General features: G+C 44.6%; 1 protein-coding gene across 2 annotated transcripts in view; it reads right to left on the minus strand.

The window, feature by feature from the left end:
- The window catches only part of LOC142020346 (heat shock factor protein 3-like), a 39846-nt gene that overhangs the window by 9860 nt on the left and 6507 nt on the right, over positions 1–23479 (minus strand). For both annotated transcript variants that reach the window (XM_075008089.1, XM_075008088.1), the window contains exons 3-9: positions 19764–19891; positions 15873–15997; positions 14893–14968; positions 7069–7130; positions 5492–5573; positions 5095–5213; positions 1803–2051 (exon numbers count right to left, since the gene is read on the minus strand). In XM_075008089.1, coding sequence (XP_074864190.1) covers positions 1803–2051; positions 5095–5213; positions 5492–5573; positions 7069–7130; positions 14893–14968; positions 15873–15997; positions 19764–19891 — 841 coding nt within the window. The remainder of the gene's footprint in view (positions 1–1802; positions 2052–5094; positions 5214–5491; positions 5574–7068; positions 7131–14892; positions 14969–15872; positions 15998–19763; positions 19892–23479) is intronic.

A 23479-nucleotide genomic window follows, 5' to 3' on the forward strand; every position in this document is an offset into this window, starting at 1 on the left:
GTCCCCTTATTAGCAATCCCAGCTAAGGCTGAATGAACTGTTGAGAATTAACTCTCCACCTGCTCCAAAACTTGGATGCATCAGCCATTGTCACTGAGATACCGGTTCTGCAGCATAAGAAAGAGCCGCAGTTTGTGGACTGGTTAGCGGAACATCTTTTCCCAGCAGCATATAAACTCACTTCTGACAGCCTCAAACCTCTGCCAAAAGATTTTGTAGGGTGGCTGGGGGAAGCCCATCCACATGTTTATTGCTCCCCTTGTCTATGCTAACAAAAATCATCTCTAAAAATGAATGTTATATTATGATATTAGCAGATCCAATCAAGTTAAGGTGTTTCTCACCCAGAATATACAACGCTCAGCTTCAGGAAATGAAACCTGCCAAGTAGTACTAAGCATCACTCTTATCTAGGGCTTCTTTTGAGAATGCTGTCACAGACGGGGAACAGATACTACCTCCTTTCCATTAGCCACACTTGCTCAACCACTTTCTGCTTTCAAATCTTTTATCAATTAGAAGAAAGTCTGTAACATACCCACTCTGATTTTTCCACTGTGTTCGTGAAAATATATTACTTAATTTAACAAGAGATTCAATACTGCTATCCTGCCTTGCAGGATTTACTGAACACAATCTACCACAGGATATTCCTCAGAGCTGATAACGTGGGGATTTTTTTTTTTTTTTTTTGGTCTGGGCTGTCCTCAGAATGTTTTGATCCCATTTATTAAAGGCTGATAAGTGTGTCGGTTAGGACAGTTACTTTTTCCCGGAGGGCTCTTGCATGCAGGATTCCATTCAGTCCTGTTCAGAGTGTATGCGGAGCAAGCAAGTTAGGCAAAATCAATTTGGACTGGGATACCATCAGGATATGAGACACAGATCTGTGTAATATTCCCCATCAGATCCAGAGGGTATGGCATTTTTTGCTTTCTAGTGTTTGGCTCAGAATGGCATTTGGAGATGAACAAATTGGCTAAAATTAAATTGAATAGGCATAAGACAGTGAGTTGTAGGCAGAGATTACAAATGTATGGGTCTTACCACTGCTATTTTTCTCAAGGGGTTTGTGGTTGGAAAGTACTTGCATATCGCCAATCATTATTGATAGCACTAATAGATGAAGACATTCGCTTTCACTTTAAAGTATTCAGGACCACATCTCTTTGCTCTGGACTTTCCAAAGCTGTGCATATCTTTGTGACTTTTACACCAATAACCATAAATGCTTCACAGGGGGCTAACTTAGAATGTTCCTTAGAAACTGCAGTTGCCTGCCTGGTAACACCAGTTGTTGGAACTATTACATAAAAATCTTCAACAACCCCCCTGGCTTTCTGACTTTTTCTTGGTGCATTTCAAGTTGCTAACTCAGATTTTAAAGACCTACTATATAAGGTATGATTCCTGACTAGCAGGAAGTCTGCTTCTCTCCTCAAATGGCTATGATATGTCTACAATGTGAGGGGACATTCCTGAGATACCTAGTATCTGGAGGGAATGCATTCTCCATCAATCACCCACTAGTCTGAAATTTGCTTACCCTGACCTAATAAAAACCGTGCTGGCATTCAATACATGGTGCAAGAACTCTATCTTTTGCCAAAGCTTCTGAATGCACAGTTGGGCATGAGTACAGAGGAAATAGAGGGAGATCTACGGTTTTCAAAGGTCTTTGCTGTAAACCGGCATGTACACAGCTCTAATAGGATACATTATAAAATTAGCACAATGTAATATCCAAGAATAGTAGTATGTAACTTTGTTGCCAGAATAATAAGCATAAAGATACTCTGTACCTCTCCAGTAAAGCATCACTTCGAGTTGCGGAGTTGTTCTCACTCAAGATGGAGTCAATCACTGATGCAGGATCTTCTGAAGCATTAACTTGTGCAGTGTGCAACTCTACAGCATTATTTCCGACTGCACTGGACTTCAGGGGATCATCAGCAAGTTGAACTGAACAGTCTGGGTCTGTGTCACTTAACTCTATGGATTGCAACACCTGACAGACAGGCAGATCCTGTTCTGAAACAGGCTGGGTATCTCTAAGAAATATAAGACATAATTTAACAAGACTCATGAGCACTCAGCTGCTACAATATTTCATAAGAACCGCCATAATAGGTCAGACCAACGATCCATCTAAGCTCAGTATCCTGCCTTCAGACGCTTCCAAGAGAACGAAAAGACACTGAACAACACATCCCATTGTCCTGTCTCAGTTTCTGACCATCAGAAGTTTTAGGGACACATCCCTCACCATCCTGGCAGACAACCTTTGCTGGACCTATCCCACATAAACTTATCCAATTCTTTTTTGAACCCAGTTGTACCGCTGGCCTTCATGGCATCCTATGGCAACAAAGTTCCACAGGTTGGCTGTATGTTGTGTGACGAAGTACTTCTTTTTGTTAGTTTCTACTGGCTATTTATTAAATTCACTGGATGCCCTGGTTCCTGTGTTCTGTGACAGGGGATTTTAAAGACCTCTATCATAGTCCCTCATCTCTTTCCTCAACTGTACTACCCTGGCCTTTTAAACCTCGCCTTGTATAGAAACTATTCAATATTCCTAAACCCTTTTTTCCAATTTTGATAAGCCTCTTCTAAGACTGGGTGACCAGAACTGCATACATCAGTCAAGGTGCGAGTGTACCATGGAATTATATAGTGGCATTATGAGACTTTCTATCTTATTGTCTATTGCCTTCCTAATGGTTCCTAACATTAAGGGTTTCTCTACACTTGCACGAAGATCAACCTGGTCAGGGTCAATTTTCCAGAGTTTAATTTTGCATAGATCTCCATAGGGGTCCATAGTCGACCCCCTGTACTCCTATTCTTGCAAGGAGTAAGGGAGGTTGATGGGAGAAAGGCTCCCGTTGACCTCTCTCAATGAGGACAGACCTTACAGTCAACTGCAGATATGCTGATTCTAGCTACACAACTGCTGTAGCTAGAATTGTGTATTGGCAGTCGACTATAAGGTCTAGCCTGCCTCTTTCGCCTGCCACTGCACAATAAGCAAATATTAGAACTATCCACAATAAGTTACAGACAGCTTTTTTAAGCGGTAATAGTTTAGACCACATCATTAGTTGACCCTATGCCCTCTTTCACATACACTGGCACTCCCCTAACAGCATGATCTATTCTGTCATTTCTATATGTTTTATAATTTATCATCGTGCCCCATTAATTACCACCATTTCATCAACTTTCAACTGTGCCTACAATGTCAATATTTTCATGTAATACCAGACACTCCAATTTATCCATTAGTACTTAAATTTCTAGCATTTATAAAATTTTTCAGTATTTGTTTCGTATAATGTAGAAGAATGAGACTCGGGTATTTTGTTTCTCCACTTCAGTTCATATCTGTAAGTTAACTACTATCCTCTCTTCTTTATGAGGAAATGATTTATCTCCTTTAATAAATCCTCCCCTAAAGAGAAGGATGTGTCTTAACTATATGCTCTCTGCACATGCTGACTTCCCCCAGTCCTATGGTTTTCAAGACTTCCTTATCACCTCATTAATTCTACATACCAGTACCCTGGTTGTGTTTTCGCTTAGACTGAACCCATGCAGTCAGTATATGCTCCTACTTTGCCCCAAAGTGCCCCACTCCTAATAAAACTAAATCCCTCCACCATTGCCTTGCCCACAAATCGAGATGCTATAGTTCTGCCTGGGTAATCAGCTCTGCCTGCGGAAAATGAAGCATTTCAGAGAATGCTAAAACTGAGGTGCTGAAATTCAATCTCTCACCTAGCAGCCTAAATCTGTCCTCCAGGATCTCCCTCCTACCTTTTCAACTACCTGTATCATCAGATCACCTCAAATTACTCATTCCTAATACCCATTTCTTCCTAACAACTAAAATACCCTTGCCCAGGGTTATACCCACAATGGGTACCATGACATCATCTGGAAGAAAAGTTCCGATTATGGGATCTTTTTCCTCCAGCTTGATGTCTTCTTTTCCTGAGAATTTCATCCTCCTCAGCATCACAGAGGCTGTCACACTTCTTATCACAAGCTCTCATATCTCAGTTCTCTATACTTTTTATAGAAGTTGTTCCAGTTCCTTGTAAAATTAGTGGGAAATATCTTTATGAAAGGAGAGATGGAGAATCACTTATAATATCTTAGATAAAGCACTAAAACCAGAACAATCTGTTTTGAAGAACTGGACACAAAGTAACTGAAGACATACGAGCTGAAAAAACTCTCCCTCTTATAGTGGAGAAAGACCAGGCTAGACTTGAACTATGATGTTTTAAAGTGAGGCCACGTCCGGTAGTGACTGCTGACAACTGGGTGGCTCAATATGCAGATTGAGAGAAAAGAATTCATGTTTCAAAGACTCCACGCTTTATACGGCTCTTCAATATGAAGACACAGGAGATATTTTATTGAAAGGGCATCACAAAGATCTTTTTTCCCTGGACTGAGATTTGAAATAAAGCCCCAAAGGTTTAAAAAAAAAAAAAAAAAAATCTATTAAGACTAAGACTTGCCAACTACTGCCAATATTTGGTAGGTAATTAATTATACTGGGATCTTCAGTCACAGTAACTGAGTCCCATCTTCGGATCTTAAATGGTGCCCTTCAGGCTGTTTTACTGTTCCTCTGTCTATATGAATTTAAGACTCAAGCTTTCCTGAGGCAACTTAACAGTTACGTTCTGCAGAATAAGATCAAGGTAATTGCCCAGACTTGTGTAACAATTCTGATGCTTGATTTGAATATTATTGCAAAACTTGCCAGGCACCAGGAGCTCACCATATATGCAGTTGAGTACGTGCTTATTTTTTAAGCAGGTAAATAGTCTCAATTCAACTCAAGGTTTACATTGATTCAAAATTGGACCACATGTCTTCCAAGGGGAAAACCTGCTTAAGTGCTTTGCTGACTTAGTGCCCAAGTGACCTGAATATTTTATAGCAGCTTTAAAAAACACCCAAGCCTGCCCGTAATGCACTGAATATATTTAAAGCTTTGTATAGTGTTTAAGATTCAAGTAGCACCACTTATGTTATGACAAGTACATGCAAGTATGTTCACATTCTCATTCATACCCATGACTACCACTTGCGTCTGTGACAGCCAGCAGTCTTTCAGGGGAATCATCTGCAGTGTTGGTGATATCTTGAATAGTGATTCTGGTACCGTCCGGATCATGTTCAGAAATAGCCACCTGCACACCACAAGGAACAACAAAGAAAAATCAATCGTTCATTCAGCATATTACGATCTCAGTCTCTAATTCTTGGTGCAACTGGCATTCTGCATTTAGACTTCTCTTTTACATCACACTCAACGTGTTTCCACTTTGGAAGGACATAACAGTTTAGCATTTCTTAGACCAGAATATGAAATGCCTCATCCAAAGTCCAGGACATTACGGTTTCATAACTGCCAAACAGATCACACGATCAACACATCCATTAACCTAAACACCCTCTCAAAATTTACCGCATCGCCATGCTCCACAGGTAGGTGAATATATTGCCGGCTGAATTTGGAAGGTGAGGCGCCGGAGACATCTGGTAGAGATCTGAGGGGAAACAATATAGCTGTAATGCAAACCTAAAAGTAAGAGCACAAGTCGCAGTAATGCTGGATTGCACACACTTGCTGATGCAGAACAGCAGCAGTAGCTGCGGGGACCTGGGAAGGGACTAATATTAAACAATTCAAAGCCATCAAACCAGTTAGAGTAAAATGCATGCTTTCATTATTGTTATCCTCAGCCTTCCTATTTCTGTCACGCTCCCTTGTGTAACTGAATACTAGAAGATTTACCCAGCATTGCTTGGGTCAGCAGTGCTCCCAATGAATAGCAGGGAGGTGGAAGAGAAGGAGGAGATCCGACACCCACCCCCAGCCCCAAGGGCACGTGGGGGATGTGGGAGACTCAGATAAGGCTAGGGATTAGGAGTTCAGTATACTGGCTGTCCTAGGGCAAAAGGAATAGTCTAGTCCTCTCTCACTGCAGCAGCTTGGGCCCAGGTGAAAAGCACCTCTCCGCAGTGGGCACAGCCAGGGGAGAGGTGCATGTCCCCTGTCTGAGGCAACTCCAGGTCCATCTGCCCCCTGCACTCCCCAGTCAAAGTGAGCAATGCACCAAAGCGAGCACTTTCCCCTGGCTTTTTGATGAAATGGAATGGCCCACGATATTCCTGCATGAATGGGGGTGACTGGGTGGTGGGGGGAGGGGAGGTGAGAGAGAGTTTCAACCCTAAAGGGCTCCTGGAGGGGGTGAGTGGGGCAGACCTGGAGCATGGCCCCAGCCAGCCCCTTTCACCTGCCTGATGATTCAGTCTCTTTTTTTGTGTGGTTTTGTAAGAAGCACTTCCATTACAGTCACAACCAAACCCTTACCTTGCTTTAAGTTTAACAGGATTCTGTATACCAAATTTGGTGGTCCTAGCTCTTACTGTTTAGGAGGAGCTCTTAAAGAAATAGACAGATGGGCAGAGACACACTCTCTCAAATGTATAGCGGAAGAGGGACAGCTCTTGTGTGCAGGGATAAATTTCTTCACATGCTTTGCCCAACACAACAGGACTCTGGTACTAGTTGGGTCACCTGGGCATTAATTCGATTCAAATGATAACAGATACAAGCAAAGCAAATATTCTCCTTGCTTTAAAACAGCTGAGACAGCAGAACTTAAACAGCAACTTTTAGGAGAATTTATTACTCACAAAATCTCAAAGCAACATTTTAGTTAGAGCTACAGCCAACCAACACACGTTCCAACCCCCCCGCCCCCCATGAGAAAGCTTATTCTGGGAACATAGTTCGGAAGACAGACTTCCCACAAGTTTCTCTCTCACATGCATACAGACAGACATCTGCTACATGTCCTTCAGTGAGAGCAGTGGTGTTGTGGTCCAAAAATGCAAAGTCTTTCAGAAGTTTTCACTGAGGAAGTTGGATAACTTGGTTAAAAAAAACAAATTAGCTAGAGAAGGAGTGAAGATAGAGGAAGTGTTTTAGGGACCTTAACAAGGGCTCTTTGGTCACCAAATAGTTAAATTACTTACCTTTTTCTCTTGACTCCTACAATATAGTTCCCTTTCATCAAACTTAGTATAAACTGAAGGATCTGAGGAAACAAAAGCAAGTGTGATCAAATATCAAGAACTGACTATGAATGCACAGGCTTCGCTACAAAATGATCAGCAGAGAGTAGAGGGGTTAGATACAAATACTACCACCAACTGGCATGACAATCTTTAGATTATGAAAAAACAAAAGGACATCCCCCCCACCCCCCCAAAAATTAGATCAGCCCAGGTTGGCAAATTATAAATAGTTAAAAAAAAAAAAAGTGTGAAACATGCACCATTAACCTTCAGCACAGACAGAACACAGACCAGATACAACAAAAAGCTCTCAAAGACAATTCCTACATTTTCAGTTTCAGAATTCAGCAGTTTCTCCCTGTCTGCAAGAGCCCCTATAGATTTGTTGTACTCAGCCACAATTGTGTGTGTTACTGTTCTCTACTCAAGTTCCTGCGGATCCCAAATCCCACGCTCTGGCCTGATGTATATGTATAAAGCTTTTCTGGCATAGTTATACCAGCAAGGAGTGTGGAAAAGAGCAAAACGAAAACCACACCCACCACATCTCTAATATAGCTATGTTAGCACAGTGTTAATGTAGAGACAGCCCTTCCGTTGGCAGAAGCTGAACCTTCACTAACAGGGTATGCTGGTAGGACTATACCGGCAAACAGTGGGGTAGGCATCCCCATTTCCCAGTCTCTACTGCAAGCACCAAGATCTTCTCCCAAGGTCTGTATAGAACAGGCCCAGCACACCTCTCTGTACCACACATAACCAAAGATTTGAGGTAACATCTTTATGACCTGAACAATCCAAGTGCACTCTACCTCCTAATTTTCCCCCACATGCTCAATCACTCCCTTTGAAATTCTCTGCCCCACTCCTGCTAGACATATAGTAGGAGAACATTACTCACTTTTTGCAGTAACTCACTTCTCTACAGATGGCAGGAACCTCCTGCGAGGCACAATGGGCTGGGGTGGGGCAAGGTGGCAAAGCACCTGCCCACATGGTGAGTATGGGGTGAAGGTGACCCTCAGGCCCAGATAGCAATCCCATCCATACGACTGGGGGCAGTGGCTGTGGGTGCTCCCCAAAAGTGCAGGGCCTGGGACAGCCACTCCAGTTCATCCCATGGACAGGACAGGTCTGAGCCCACCTTAGGTGTCTTGATGCCTTGTGCTTCCAAGCTGAGGCATGTGGTAGCAGTGTCCTTGCTGGCCATACAGGCACACAGCTCCAGGAAGCAACCTTGTGTGCACAGTCAACTGACTCCCAGGTCCTTCTCTGCTTGAGAGGATCAACATGTGCTCTGAAGAAGAGAGGCGGTGGGGGTGGAGCATCCACAGGGACAACCATCTCAAAAGAAACTGTTCTTGCACAAGGTAAATCTTTTCTTGGTCGAGGTGTGTTCTTGTGGGTGCTGCACCTGAGGGGACCACGCAGCAGTGCCTCTGGAAGGAGGGAGAACTCTATGGATGGTGGATAGGACTGAACACGTGAACTGTGTGTTGGCAGTGGAATGCTGTTTTATGGCATAGTGCTTGGTGAAAGTACGAGCAGACACGTAAGTGTCAGCCCTGCAGAATGCCTAGAATGGGCACATCTGTTAAGAACTCCCTGGAGGCAGAGAGCCCTCTGGTAGAATGAGCTCTCGCTGTCAATAGAGCAGTTGGTCGCAGAGGTGGATACAGATGGAAGTCCACAGTCTCTTTAGAGATGGCCTTACCCCTCCATTGTTCAGTGACAAAGAGATGAGGAGACTTTCCAATGTTCGTGTGTCCAGGTAGAAGAGAGATCTATGAACACTGAGCATGTTAACAGAGGCCTCCCTTACAGTAGCGTGGGTGCGGGGGGGGACGACAATGGACCACGGTAAGGGTTGGGTCATATGAAAAGGGGAGTCTTAGGTATGAATTTGTGGTGGTGCAGGATTACTTCATCCTTATGAAATATCATATAAGGCAGATGGGTGATTAACAATCAAATCAGCAGGGAAGTTGGGATTGGTATGAAGAAGGTGACCTTCGCAGATAAGTGGAAGAAAGAGCATGTGACTAGGGGTTCAAGTGATTTACCCAGGAGGACACGGAGCATGAGGTTAAGGTCCCACATGATGGCAGAGTTCTTTTATGGGCAGATAACATCAGTTAAACCTTTGGGAAAGCAGTTGGTAGTGGGATGAGTGAAGAGAGAGCTGCTGTCCATCTTGCCACGAAATGAGGGGACTGCAGCTAAACGCACCTTTATGGAGTTGTTGGAAAAGCCTTTTTTTTTTTTTAGGCTTAAGAGTTAGTCAAGGATCTTGGTTCAGGGAGTGGAGTGGAGACATGCCATACGCCTCTCACCAGGAGGTGAATCAAAGCCATTTTTGAGTGTATATTCTACATTTGCTAGGCAGACAGCTCTTCACAAGGATGTCTTTCATCTCCTGGGATGAGTCAGCATTCAAGTCATCTATTTATGTAGTACCCAGGCCATGAGGTGGAGAATCCTCAGGATGGGGTGAATGACAACCTGCACCCTGTGCCAGAAGACGTGGAAGTACTAGCAGTGTGAGGTGCAGGGTTTTCACAACTAGTGCCAGAGAGGGAAACCATGTTTGTCACAGCCAGATGGGTGTGATTAGAATAAGTCTGGTCTTGTCCTGCCTGATTATGTATGGTGGGGAACGGTGAATACCAACGCCTCTAATTTTAGAAATAGTGCATCACCCAGAAAGTAGTGAACAAGATGTGCCCAGGAGCAGTTACATACACATTTGGTATTGAGTGAAGTCACAAACAGATCTATTTTGGGGAACCTCCAGCAGTTGAAAATGTGAGGAGAGCTGGGTAATCCATTTCCCACCTCATAGGTCAGCAAGGATTGTCTGCTCAGATGGTCCGCAGTGATGTTCTGAAGGCCAGGTAGGTAAGAAGTGAAGATGTCCACATTGTTGAAGATGCACCAGTTCCAGAGAGTCACTAACTCGACGCACAGAAGGTATGATCAAGTTCCCACCAGTGATTTATGTAGAACATGCAGGTTGTGTTGTCTGTAAGGATTCTGAAGAAGGTGTTTTGAATGGACTAGGAAAGAAGTGTTTTTCTTATTGCGTTGAGTTCTAAAATGTCTGTATATAAGGTAGTACATGGACTATATAATACAGCACAGAAAGAAGAGAAAGCACATGAGGAATGGACAAGATCTGTGCAACTGACAAAACACAAAGGAAGTGCATTGGAGTACAAGAACTACAGAACGATTGCCCTAACAAGTCATCTAGGCAAGGTGCTCATGGCGATACTGAGAGAGACTAAGACTGCAGATAGAAGAACATCTAGTGGACGAGCAAGTGGGGTTCATGAAAGACAGAAGTACCACACAGCAGATATTGGCGCTAAGATTGACAGCAGAGAAAGCTCAACAGAAGAGCAAGAACATCTACACTTGCTTTGTCGATTTTCAGAACGCATTTGACAGTACAGATCAGAAAGCAACTTGGGCAGTGTTGAGTCATGTGGAGTGGACAACAGACTGATATGGTTGTTAAAGGATATCACTGACGATGCAAAGGCAGCGGTGAGAATGTGTGGAGAGCTGGGAAGTTGGTTTAGAACGAGTAGGCCTGAAACAAGGGGATCCAATGTTGCCCAGTATCTTCATCATGGATCTGGAGAGAGCGATTGACAAGATCAAGGAAGAGGTAGAAGGGATATCCGTGCATGGGATAAGAATTAACTTGAGATTCATGGATGACATAGTTATCACTGAGGAAGATGAGAAACTAGCAAAAACAGTGAAGATGCGAAACAAGGAAGGGAAGCGGTACGGACTGATCATGAACAACAAAAACAACGGTATTTGGAGATAAGGAAATAGGAAGGAAGATCAGTATACATGGGATTGAACTAGAGAATGTAAAGAAGTTCACGTACCTGGGGAGCAACATAATGCATGATCTATACTAAGAAGGAAAGAGCAACTAGAATAGCAAAAGCAAGAGCAAGTTTGAAGGCAATGAATATGATCTGGAAAAGCAAAGCGATTAGCTTAGGAACAAAGTTTAGCATCTTGAAAATGTGTGTATTCAGCAGCATGTTGTATGGATGCAAGACATGGGTGATAATGAAAGATTCAAAGAGAAGAATATTAGCGTTCAAGAGGAGCTGTTCTAGATAGATCCTGAGAATAGGATGGATGCATAAGGAATAATATAGGAAGATACAGCCAAAAGAAACTACTGCAGAACGTTATACAATGCAACTTACAGCTATTCAGGTGTATTTGCAGAATGAACAATGAATGAAAAAAAATATTCGGCATAACCGACGGTTTGAATAGGAGAGGCAGACCCCACAGAGAATGGGTAGATGGTATAGTAAATTGGCACAGAGCTAGTCTACAGAAACTAAGCCACTCTGCACTTGACAGGGAAAGATGGAAGGAAATAGTGAGAGGCAGCAGACACCAATGCGCACTGAGCCCATGGTTGTTTGAGGATGATGAAGAATGTTGTCCCCGGACCACATTTTTGCCCAAATGCGCATCCCATCCCACAAGGGAAGAGTATGTGGTAACTGGCAGTGAGGGCTTGTCTTGGAATGGGATACCAGAGCACACCTTGTGCAGTCGTGGCCACCACTGGAAAGAGGCCTTTACAGTATGGGGCATGCTAATTTGTTTCAGAAGGGAATGCCTCCCATTCTTTTTCTAGTTAAGAAAGTAACAAGAATAGAACCCCAGTCCTGTGTGCTGAGCTGGCACTGGTTCTATAGCTCTGAATTCCAGGCAAAGCTTGGGGTGGGGGTGTCCCTGAAAAGGGAAGGCTGGCAGAGACGGAATAACCCTGCTGGATGATTTCCAGAACCTCTGTCTGTGGTGATGTTCCAGACTGGTTTGCAAGATATTAGAAGGTTCCCAAAAGGTGTTGGAGTCAGACAGCAGTTTGGAGCTGGTAAAGGGAGTGAACTCACTCCCTTAACCAAGTTTTCAAAATGACTGGTGAGGACTGAGGTGTGGAAGGCTGGTCTGCAGCTGCTTGTGGCATTGGAAGTACTATTGCTGAGGCTGAAAGTAGGGTGCTCCCCAGAACTTCAGGTTGTACAATCTTCTGTTTTTTATTGTTGTTTTTTCCTTCCCCTGTTGATAAGTATATAGATGCCAGAAGTTTCCGAAGTGTCTCAGGAGTCCTTCAAAGGTTATGTAACCCCACATCCGCCAGCCAAAAGCTGCTTGTTGAGGCTAAAGGCCAAAAAGTCAACTTGGATAGGAAAAGGACAGGAACCTGGCTAGGTGGAGCCAGGATACATGGTGCATGACAACTGAGGTCATAATGGAGTGTGCTGCTGTATAAGCTAAATCAAGAGAAGCCTGGAGACCTTCTGGCAACGAGGGAACTCTCAGAGATGCTGGATCTGTACCTTTCCTCCTCTTCAGGGAGGTGTTCTATAAAAAAATTACATGTTTATGGTTGTGTATGTACTTTGTGAATAGTGTGCAGTACTTTGCAATGAGGAACTGACTCTGTACCCAAAGAGGTTGAGCCTCTTCCAGTACTTGTTGCAGGAGGTAAATATGGACTGTTTGCCCCTCTGATTTACTACTACATGACAAGCAAGTTGGGGGTGGGATGAGTGTAAGCAAATTTAGTCCTTTGGTCAGAACACAGTATTTCTCCTCCTCCCCCACCATTTGCAGGACCGAGGAGAGTGGATGAGGCCTGTGGTAAAAGTCTGACAAAGAGTTTTAACAGTGGCATCAATTTGCAATGCTATTTTAGCTGATGGGGACACAAGCAGAATGTCCATGAGCTTGCACTGGATTTTAGGCAGCTCAGAAAAGGAGATGTTTAGAGTATCTGCAATCCTCTTGAAAAGGTCCTAAAGAGAGAGATATGAAGTCATCACCCAATGTAGGGGATAGTGGCGTGATGGTGGGATCAGGAGATGAGGAATATGCCTGGGTGGTATGGGTTCTCTTCAGCTGAAGACTCCTTGTTATAGTTTTCTCCTCCAGTACTGCAGAAGGTGGCGCATCTGTAGAAGGAGAGCGGGCAAGGAGGCATGGTACTCTAGGTTCTGTACATGATCCACGTGTTCCAATACGGCTAGTTAGGTGGAAGGGAAATAGAGGGTGATAGCAAGGGTGCTGTGGCCATACATGGATGTCCACCAGCTGGTAGTAAGAAGGGCTAACATTAGGAGAGGTGCAATGAGGTATATGCACGCCTGAGTCAAGTCTCCTCATCATCACTACAAGACAAATGGCACAGCAGGCTGTGAGCCTCCACATGTGTTCAACTTTCAGGTACCAGTCTAATCACGGAGCGATCAGTACCAAACAGTGGAGTCCCAGGTGTAGGAGAGATGGCCAAGCCTGTAAGTTTAATTAAGAGCTGTGGCACCAGGAACATTCTGCACCACGGATGGCATTACAGGGAGAGCGTGTGCTTTTGGTGCCCAGGTTTTGCGAGGCAGAGAGGTAGCAGCAGATGGAGTTATTTCAACACTAGGTACGTTAGGACTGTCAGCCCTGAGCCAAGGAGTTTGGTCTGTGTTCTCATAGCAGCGTGAGAGCCTGCCTGTGAGGCAGCGACTCCTCAGTACGTACCAATACTGGATGTGCCCAATCTCTCAGTCTGATGTTTTCAGCACCGTCTGTATTGACCCACATTTCGAGCCCAGAGACCATTTCTGCTTAGGCGGGTCTTGGAGTGCTAATGATTGGGCCTAATGTTTGGGAGCCTTTTTAAGAGTCTGTCCTTGGCTGCAGTTGTGGAAGCGGATCCCTTGTCTGGGGCACCCAGAAGTGAATGCTGGACTGGAGAAATTATGAACTCTGGTTGCGAGGCAAGTCGCAAGGATTTCTTCATCATCAATAATTTGAAGTGCAGATCCCAAGCTTCTATAGTGTCCTAGCTTATTTTCACAATAGGGACACTTTGGTGGAATGTGGGTCTCCCTGAGGCAACAGATGCATCGAGCGCACCTGTCTGAAACTGGTAGGGTTAAACTGCAAGACGGGCATCATTTAAATCCAGGTGAACTTGGCACAGCACAGAGCCATCCTGCTGGATTGAGGATGAACTATGGGATGGTCTGCTGTTAACAGCTGATAGCGTAAATGTCCGACAGCAGCCCAGCTGGTGGTTCAGCAATAACAAACTTTTTTAAATGAGGGGAGGAAAAAAGCCTCCATTGGAGGAAAAGGGAGAAAGTAAGAGAAAAGGTAGCTAGTAACTGGAAAATTGAGGCACTGCAATTTCACTCTAACTCAAGCCAAAATGTGGAAGAGAGAGAACCGGGGGATCAGTTTGCTACGCATGCAGGGCTGCCCCTCAGAGCTATGCAAGCTAACTACATGCTGCACAGCTAGCACAAATCTCCAGCTGGAAGTGAAAGGTGTCAAGACACCCAACATGGAAGACCCAGAGCAATGCTCTTGAAGAAATGTCATCGCTTTCTCTAGGGTGAATTAATATGGCCTGTCTCTAGCAGAGAGTTATACAAGATGAAGGAGAAATTAGAGATCTTTTATTGGACCACCTTCTGCTGCTGAGAGAGACAAGCTTTTGAGTGTACACCAGACCGAACTCAAGGTCTGTGTGTGCATGAAAGATTCTCTCTCAACAAAAAGTGGTTCAATGAACAATACTACTCACCACTTTGTGTCTCTAATATTTTGTGACCCACAATGCCACAACAGTGCATATAGAGGAGCATCATCTGCCATGCTACACAACAAAAGAACAACATGGAATGTCACCGACAAGCAAGAATAAGGACAGTAGCACTGAAAAGGCTGGAATGATACCTTAGACAGCAGCTTCTGTTGTTGGCTGTGTTTCTGCCTTAGAACAGCTACTTCTTTCCACAGCGCCTGATTTTCCCTGTAACACAGGAGGGAGGAGAAAAAAAACCCACAAGAGGTAGGGGTTAACAGAGCACACATCCTATGCAAGTTCCGTAGTTTTCAAACTTTTATACTAGCCAGAGGACAACATCCCTTCCCTGGGTAACTGTGAATTAATGACTCAGACCCACCAATCCAGACTCTGGGTTAAACTCGCTCCATCCTCCATCAGGCTGGACCAACCAATTACTACTGGGAAATTTTTACATCCTCTGCTGCTCAGCCACTCATCTTGGTCTGAGGTGTCTGTTCAAAGCCTCCTGAGGCACTTACGCCCACAGCTTTTGTCTAACTCGTTATCATGTGATGCTCAGAAAAAAAATAAAAGAGGCTCAGTGTAGCAAGGACCACCTCAGAGCAACCTGAATGGCTACTTCAAAAGGAACACAAGAGAATGTTTAGCAGGGGATGAAAATACTTACTGAGTTTTGGTTGGTGCTGCTTGCTTGTCAGAGGTCAGAACGGGATAACCCAGTGCCCATAGGGATAGATCTGCAGGAACAGAGAGACTTACAGCTGACCTGCTCTCACACAAACACACCTGAACCTGTTTTGTATTTCCGAAGGCTAAGTCATTTCCTGCTGCAATCAACACCACCACAAATAATGGCCTGGGATTCTGATGCTGGTAATCAAACTGAAATTGAATGTGTTAACTGATTCAGACCCAGACTGCACACCGGACTTACTGAGCCACACAAGTAAATGAAACAGTTGCAACATGGATTATTCAAAAGGAAACAAGGGGACAACAATGAAGCTAAGTGCTTTTGATTAAAATGGAACCCATAGGATAAGACACTAAAGTTAGTTTAGTTCCATTAATTAGATACAATCAATGTCCAAAACATACATTCATCTGAAACACAGGCACTACCCACCTCCTCATACTAGCCAGTCTGGCATCCATGTTGTTCTGCTGCTCTCTCATCTCCTGAACTTCAGAGAGCACTTTGTGTAAATCTTCTGAACAGCCTCCGAGATCCTCAGCTCTCACTGCAGACACCTAAAATGGGATGAAGTTGAAGGTGCTTTATTAAGGCTATACTTCATACATTTCATTTTTATAATGAACAGTATAATTTGCTTATTGATTCTGCAGCAGAACAGTGTCTGGATTGCCTCAATAAATTAGACAAGATTGAAAAAATAAACTTGTGCTTTGATGCACTGGCCATCTCATCACAGCACACTCAATCCATTATTGATCATTCATATTTGTTCCATAAAGAAAATGATCCACAGTCATTAATCCTTCAGCCTGAAATAAGTACAAAACCAGGGAGCCAAAAGGAGTGTGGCTATTTTGGTAGGGTGGCCCCCACCATGCATCATGCTGAAAATTTAGCAGATTTGCTCCCCTCCCCACAAGGGCCCTGTGTGACTGACATGAAGATTTGCCTCTACTGCCAAAGCAAACTTCTTGTAACTAGAAATAACATCAGTTTACTGCACAGTGATAAAGACACCATTAGAAGTGATAAAACCAGATCACATCAAAACAAAGTAGAAGTTTACTTGAATCTAAATAGCTGCATGAACAGTAACAACTAGATAATCCAATGTGGACTAGAAACAATTCTTTACCATGTAATCAGAGATGGAAATGTGGCTGCAGATGCTGATCAATAATACACTAGAGCAAGGTGGGGAAACCTATGGCTGATGGCCTGCTCAAGACAGGCTAACAGCATGCATTCATCAAGGCTCCCTTTCTCTGCAGCAGCACAAGACAGCACTAGTGTGACTGGAGTGACAGCACCAGCTCCCTACTGCATGGGGGAAGGAGGTGGACAAGCCGTGAAGCAAGCCACAGGATAGATCCCTCCCATGGGTTCTGCCTGTCAGGAACTAGGAAATAACTCTGTGCACTGCCAGGTAGTGCTCCCTGCAGACTCTGATCCCAGCACTCCTAGTGGCCAAGAACCCCAGCCAATGGGAGCAGCAGGAAGCAGTGCCAGCTTGGGGCACTTTCCTGCAGCATGCACAAATGCATGAAGATATTTGATCTCCCCCCAAGTCCCAGGCACTATGCCATGAAGATACCCTCTCCCAGACGCACACTTGCGCCCTCTCTCCTGTCCGAGCCCTGGACCACTACTTCTAGTGGCAGTCACTTCCCATACACTGAACCCCTCATTTCTGGGCCCACCCCAGAACTTCGGGTGACCCCACAAAATCTATTAACGCTGGGCCCCTAGAATAGTTAATCTGGTCCTAGGTTCCCTACTTCCGAGCCTCAGTGCCTCCCCACCCACCAATGGCGCTGATGTGTAAGGGGACTTTTTTTTTTTTTAAAAACAAAGGGAAAAAAAAAAAAACACAAAACACACTACTTCTCAGTTAGCGGGTACACCTGAGTGTCTTCCCCTCCTCCTCATTTGGGGGACAGGTCACTGATCTGTTTTGGGCTTTTTTTGGGGAGGAGGGGGGCTTCTCACTTGTGTGTGGCCCCCAACTAGTGTTCCCTCTAGTTTCTCTATCCATGGATAGAAAAAATTTTATGTGCACCACCAACAAAAACACATGCTGCCAGCTGTGGGCGCTCTGCTAATAAACTGGGTGACACATGAATCTCCCCTGGACAGTCACCCAAGCACTCAGCTTACAGGGAACACTGCCCTTAACGATTTTTCTACGGGTCACTGGCCCCCAGCCCTGCACTAGAGGTTAAGATGCATACTCAGTATCCTGATCAAAATGTACTGCTGCTTGCTTCATTATCAGCACAGCACCAGTTTCCAGGGGAGCCTCCCAGAGCAGGCTGCCAGTCAGCCTGTCACTACAAACTGTTAAGTATCTATTTGGATCAATGGAATTTACCCCCTTTACAATCTGAATTTCAGTAGCAGGCTGGTAAGACTGACCCCAGCCACAGACAACTTGTAAGAGAGGGTAAAAAGACAATTCCAGCCGCACTGAGCCTGAAAGAATGTATAGCAAACACTGCAACTAGGACTCCCTTTCAGCTCACAAAAGAGGGGAGTTCGATAAGTCATTTTACCCACTTCAAGAACTATTCCTGTTTGCCATACAACCAAGTCTGTGCTTGGCTGCCTATTCCCCGGCATTGAAACCTTTTGTCTCCAAGCCAGAGGACTCCACCAACGTAAGGGTCTTAGGAAACAATGTGAGCCAGCTATTCCAACACCCTCACACTGTAAAACCAGAAACTGGGTTTTGAGCCAAAGCAAGTTATGAATGGTAGGAACTGGAGGGGTGGGGGTAATGGCAGTGTCAGAACATTAGACAGCTCTAGTAGACCATATGTAGCTGAACTCAAAAATCAAAGCTAAATAACTAGCTTCCTAAGTAGTCCCCCACATCTACATCTGTGCCTTTTATAATTTAGGCAATGTAATAGCTGAAAGGATCTTCCACAAAGATCAATGTATGCTTGTGCTCTGTCAAATGTCTGCACTGCACACAACATAATGCTCCGGGTGCACACTGCTTGGTAAGTAGGTTACGGCATCTAGTGATCAAATACAGTCTTTAAAAAGCTACTGATACCAGACAAACAACATGAGAGTTTAGTACAAAGTGTGCCAAATAAGATATGCATGAAAAAGCTCAGGGTTTGCCAATTCTGTTTATTCATATGAATTTATCATTTTTGTATTTGAAGTTGAGTATCACCTATGTACTTGTATTTCAAATGTCTGCTTCTGGGACACATCAACATTAGGCTTGGCTAGCCTTTTGTGAGGGAACTATTAGTCAAGTGAACAGAATTGCTTATCTAACAATGGACCTTGGGTGACGTCCACCTCTGATGAGCTCCTCTGTGTATGTTCAGACCAGCACGAGAGCAACAGCTTCTGCCTAGAAAGGACTGAGTCATGAATGGGCAGGTGACTTGCTCATATGACCCACTCCGTTTTATAGGTGTATTCTTTCCCCACAAAGAACAATGAGAATCCTTCCACTTGGTCTAGGATATATAAAGGACACTGGAGGTTCCTCCACTTTGTCTTCAACCCAGTGTCTCATCTCTAGAGGACCTTTACTACAAACTGAAGCTTTAAAACGACTGATGACCCATCCTAACAGTAGAAGTATTTCAGAGATTTAGTTAACACAGCAGATCATTCCACCTCTGCTGCAGTCCTGCACCAATAACTTTGCAGTTGATATACATATTTGATTGTTAACAAATTTTAACTTTGCCTTTTCTTTTTTGATAAATAAACCTTTAGATTCTAAAGGACTGGCTAACAGCAGGCTCTTTGGGTTAGGTCAGAGTTAAAAACTGACCTGAGAATGTGCCTGGTCCTTTGGGATTGAATGAACCTTTTTTGTTTTGCGTTGATTTTTTTTTTTTTTTTTAAATAAGCTCTCATCTGCATAAGGAGTGGTTCTGAGTGTGGCACAGGAGAACTGGACCATCTAAGGAAATGTTTGTAGGCCTTCTTCCTAGCCAGCATGGTGAATAAAAATACACTTTGACTGGCTTGCTGTGCCTTATAGTGGAGGACCCCCTGGCTTGTGTTGCTAGCAGCCCTGTCCCTTAGCATTTCACCCTGAACTGATCCTCTCAGCAGTGCCCACAGAAATCCCCTCTGTGACATTACACCAAGATAACCTGAAGGGGCTGCTTGTGGAATTCAGTCCATCTGGCCCACCCAATTCTCAGCTCCTGTGTTGAGCTCATCTGTGCGTAATTGGTGATGCAGAATGTGTTGGCTAGGAGATGCAGTAAGGCCCAACAATTTATTCCACATAAGTAACCTCTTACCAAAAGGAAAAAAAACACACTTAGGGCACTATACCTTTCGTTTGATGTTTTCCAGTAAGTTTGCCTTCCCTTGTTTAAAGAAAGGGTGCTGGAATTCAATAGCTGCATTCTTCTCGGCTGTAATCATACCATTCTCCAAGGCAATCACTTTCCTGAACCCATCTGTTGATTAGAGAGTGGTGCACTCATTTCTCCGAGTAGGCAAAGGCAAGGTCAAAACATAAAATTAAACAAACAATAAAACTAAATGTAAATAAGACTAAAATACCAGTAGCACGTAAGTGTAAAGTTAACAAAAGCAGGACCTGAAAATGAGACCAAATAATCTTACTGTAGCTCTCAGCCACTTCACAGCCAGAGAATGAACCTGCAGTACTACAAAGTGAAAGTGAGATGGACTAACAGATTCCGTTCCAAGGGAATGAAAGTGGCTGTTTGAAAAGCAAAATAGTTTTAGTTTATTTATTGAAAAGCAAAATAGTTTATTTATGAGTTTATTACCACCTAATAAACTATTTTGCTAGTCTTTCGAGTGCTACTTGACTGCTTTTTGTTTTGATAGTGTATAGACCAGCACGGCTTCCTCTGTTACTGTTTGAAAAGCAGGTATGATACAGGATTGGGAGAGAAAGAGGAGTTCCTAAGGAATCCCGTACCATAGGAGAAAGACATGATATACTTGGTTATCTTGCGTAAATACCTGATCCAAGTGAAGCACATGGGAGTTTTATAATTGATGTTAACAGGCCCACGGTTTTGGCCGTTATTCATCTCTTGCTCTTACCCTCACACAGCAAATGAATACACCAGAAACTATCTCCATGTTCTACCCTAATCAGTAAAACAGAGAAGGGAGATGTAAGCAGCCCACACAGGTGGAGGGGAGGCTACAGCTCAGTTTATGCATGTTCAAATGTGCCTCTGCCCCTACATCGCTCAGCAGCATTAGGTAGTATGTCTGCTCTAAAAACAGCACGGTGGCACTGTGTTCTATTTCTATCAGTGCCATAAACACTATGATGAAGATACAGAGCACATTCTTAAGGGGTAACAAGAGTCCTTAATATGTCTAGTCAAAATTTCCAATGAAAACAATGAGTTCGGGTTACCAGAAGACAGCTCTGAGTATGTACAGGTCTGAAAACTGCACCCACAACCTTGCCAGAGCCAGCAGGAAAAAGCTCTGTACCACATTTCTTTGGAGATACACATCTCCTAGAACTGAAGGGACCTCAGGAGGTCATCTAGTCCAGTCCCCTACCCTCTTGGCAGGGACAAGCACCATCCCTGACATCTATCTGTGACATCTATCCCTGACATCAAGATGTGGAGAAATTAGAGAAGGTCCAGAGAAGAGCAACTAGAATGAGAAAAGGTCTGGAGAACATGACTTATGAAGAAAGGCTGAAAGAATTGGGCTTGTTTAGCTTGGAAAAGAGAAGATTGAGGGGGGGGACATGATAGCGGTTTTCAGATATCTTAAAGGGTGTCATAAGGAGGAGGGAGAAAACTTGTTCTTCTTGGCCTCTGAGGAGAGAATAAGAGGCAATGGACTTAAGCTGCAGCAAGGGAAGTTTAGGTTGGACATTAGGAAAAAGTTCTTAACTGTCAGGGTGGTCAAGTACCGGAATAAGTTGCCAAGGGAGGTTGTGGAATCTCCCTCGCTGGAGATATTTAAGAACAGATTAGACAGATGTCTATCAGGGATGGTGTAGATAGTGGTCGGTCCTGCTGTCGGGGCAGGGGACTGGACTCGATGGTCTCTCGAGGCCCCTTCCGGTCCTAGTGTTCTATGATTTGCTCCAATCCCTAAATGGCCTTTGTGGGACACAAACTTTCAAGTTTAAATCCAGATTTCCCACAAGGTAACTAGTAACTGTTTATTCAATTCTTTGATGCCCAGTGGTCAGAGATTAACAGATCCCCTCATCTCCTATGCCCAGAGGTGGACCAAATCAGTACAAATTCACTCAGACAGTTTTAGTCATGCGACAACATCCACAAAAGGGAATGCTGTGAAATGACTAAATCCCAGCTCGCCACTGCTAATCTAAATCCCGCTTTAAAATTCTCCTTCCCCTTAAGAAAGGGCTTCCTCTAGATTGGGGGTTGGCAACTCCAGCACACACACCAAGACTCGCATGCAAGCAGATTTTCCCGGCACACGGGAGCTCAGCTCTGCCCCCTTCTCCCCACCACGCCTGTGCTCTCTTGTTCCTAGGGGCGATCTGGAGGTGGTAGGGCCAAATGGGAGGAGGGGAAGGCCTGGCATATGTGCAGGAGGGAGGGTGGAAACCTCGCTCCACCTCCCTTCCCAGTCCAGCGGCAGCAGGCGCTAGGAAGTGATTCACTCTGCAGTTTTCGTCTGGTCCTCCCCAGCCGGGAGCATCCCTGGAGCTAGGTCAGCAACACAGATCCTGCAGTGGTGCATAGCAAGTAAAGCTGACCACTCAGGCTCCAGGGCAGATCTCCTGGGCGGTGGGGCACAGTGCAGGGTCCTTGACAGGGCAGAGGGAAGGGGAATAGTTGGCAGGATGGGACTGACACCAGGCACGGGAAGTGGAGAAGCCTGCAACTGGCAGCTCAGCTCTGGGGAGTGGGGGTTGGCAGCTGCCATCTTGCCAGCCCCAGAGCAGACATAAGAAGTTGGACGCTGTTTGTGTGAGGGAGATCCATGCAGACTCTATACCCTGGCTAAATTGCAATTTGAGCAACTGCCACTTATAAAGCTAGCCAACAATTTCAGCTGGCAGCAGTATTCTTCACTTCCCTCTGCAAAATCTTGTGCCCCAGATGCACAAAGTGATCCAGGACAAAAGACACCGGGATGTAACGGGGGGGAACTTTTCACACGCTCCATGATGGCAAGAAAGAGCTAGAGATTTGTGGAACAGTTTGGCACGCTTGATACAAAAAGGTAACACACACCATACGCCCAAAAAGGGCAGCAGGCTCTCCATCAGTGGCATGGGGCTTTGGAAAGAAGACCGGGAGAAAAATGTCCTGATTGGCTTGGAAGGATGACACAACCTTTGACAGGAATGCAGGCTGTGAGTGCAGCTGCACCTCATCAAAGACAGCATATGGGGGCTCAGAAGTAAAGGTCCGTAACGCCAATACTCATCTGGTGGAGGTGATAGCTACCAGGAAGGCCATTTTATATGGGAGGTAGGAGAAAGAGCAGACAGCCAAAGGCTGAAATGGAAAAGCCACAAGCTAGGAAAGGACCAGATTCAGATCCCATTGCAGTACTGGTTGCTGCACCTATGCCTCAAGCCAGTCCAATCCCGGGAAGAGGAAGGAACATCCCTCCCCTGGGAGGATGCTGAAATTGCAGCCAGGTGCACCTTAACAGGCAACACAGACAGACCCTGGTATTTCAGGTAAAGGAGGTAGTCCGGGAACAGGGGCAAGCAGCCTGCTGCGGTGGCATGCCTTCATGGGGGAGCCAAAGGGTACCATTTTGAGAGGAAGGTAGCCGAAACAAAGGTTTATGATTGTCCATTAAGACTTCACTGAATGAGTCTAAACTCTGCAGCTCGATATGGTTTAATCATGGAGCTACCACACAGTGAGGAAGCAACTCCAGGTTCAGGTGCTGCAGCTGGCAATGGTCATGTGTTCTGAAGTCCAGGAGCAGGGGGTAAAGTCACTGGCCTCTTGATCAACAGGGACAATAATGTGATGCCTGCCTGGACCACAGATATGCTATGGGTATGAGAGATGCTTTGTCCCAGCAAATCTTAAGGA

This window comes from Carettochelys insculpta, chromosome 13 (assembly GCF_033958435.1).
Source record: "Carettochelys insculpta isolate YL-2023 chromosome 13, ASM3395843v1, whole genome shotgun sequence".
NCBI classification, from domain to species: Eukaryota; Metazoa; Chordata; order Testudines; family Carettochelyidae; genus Carettochelys; species Carettochelys insculpta.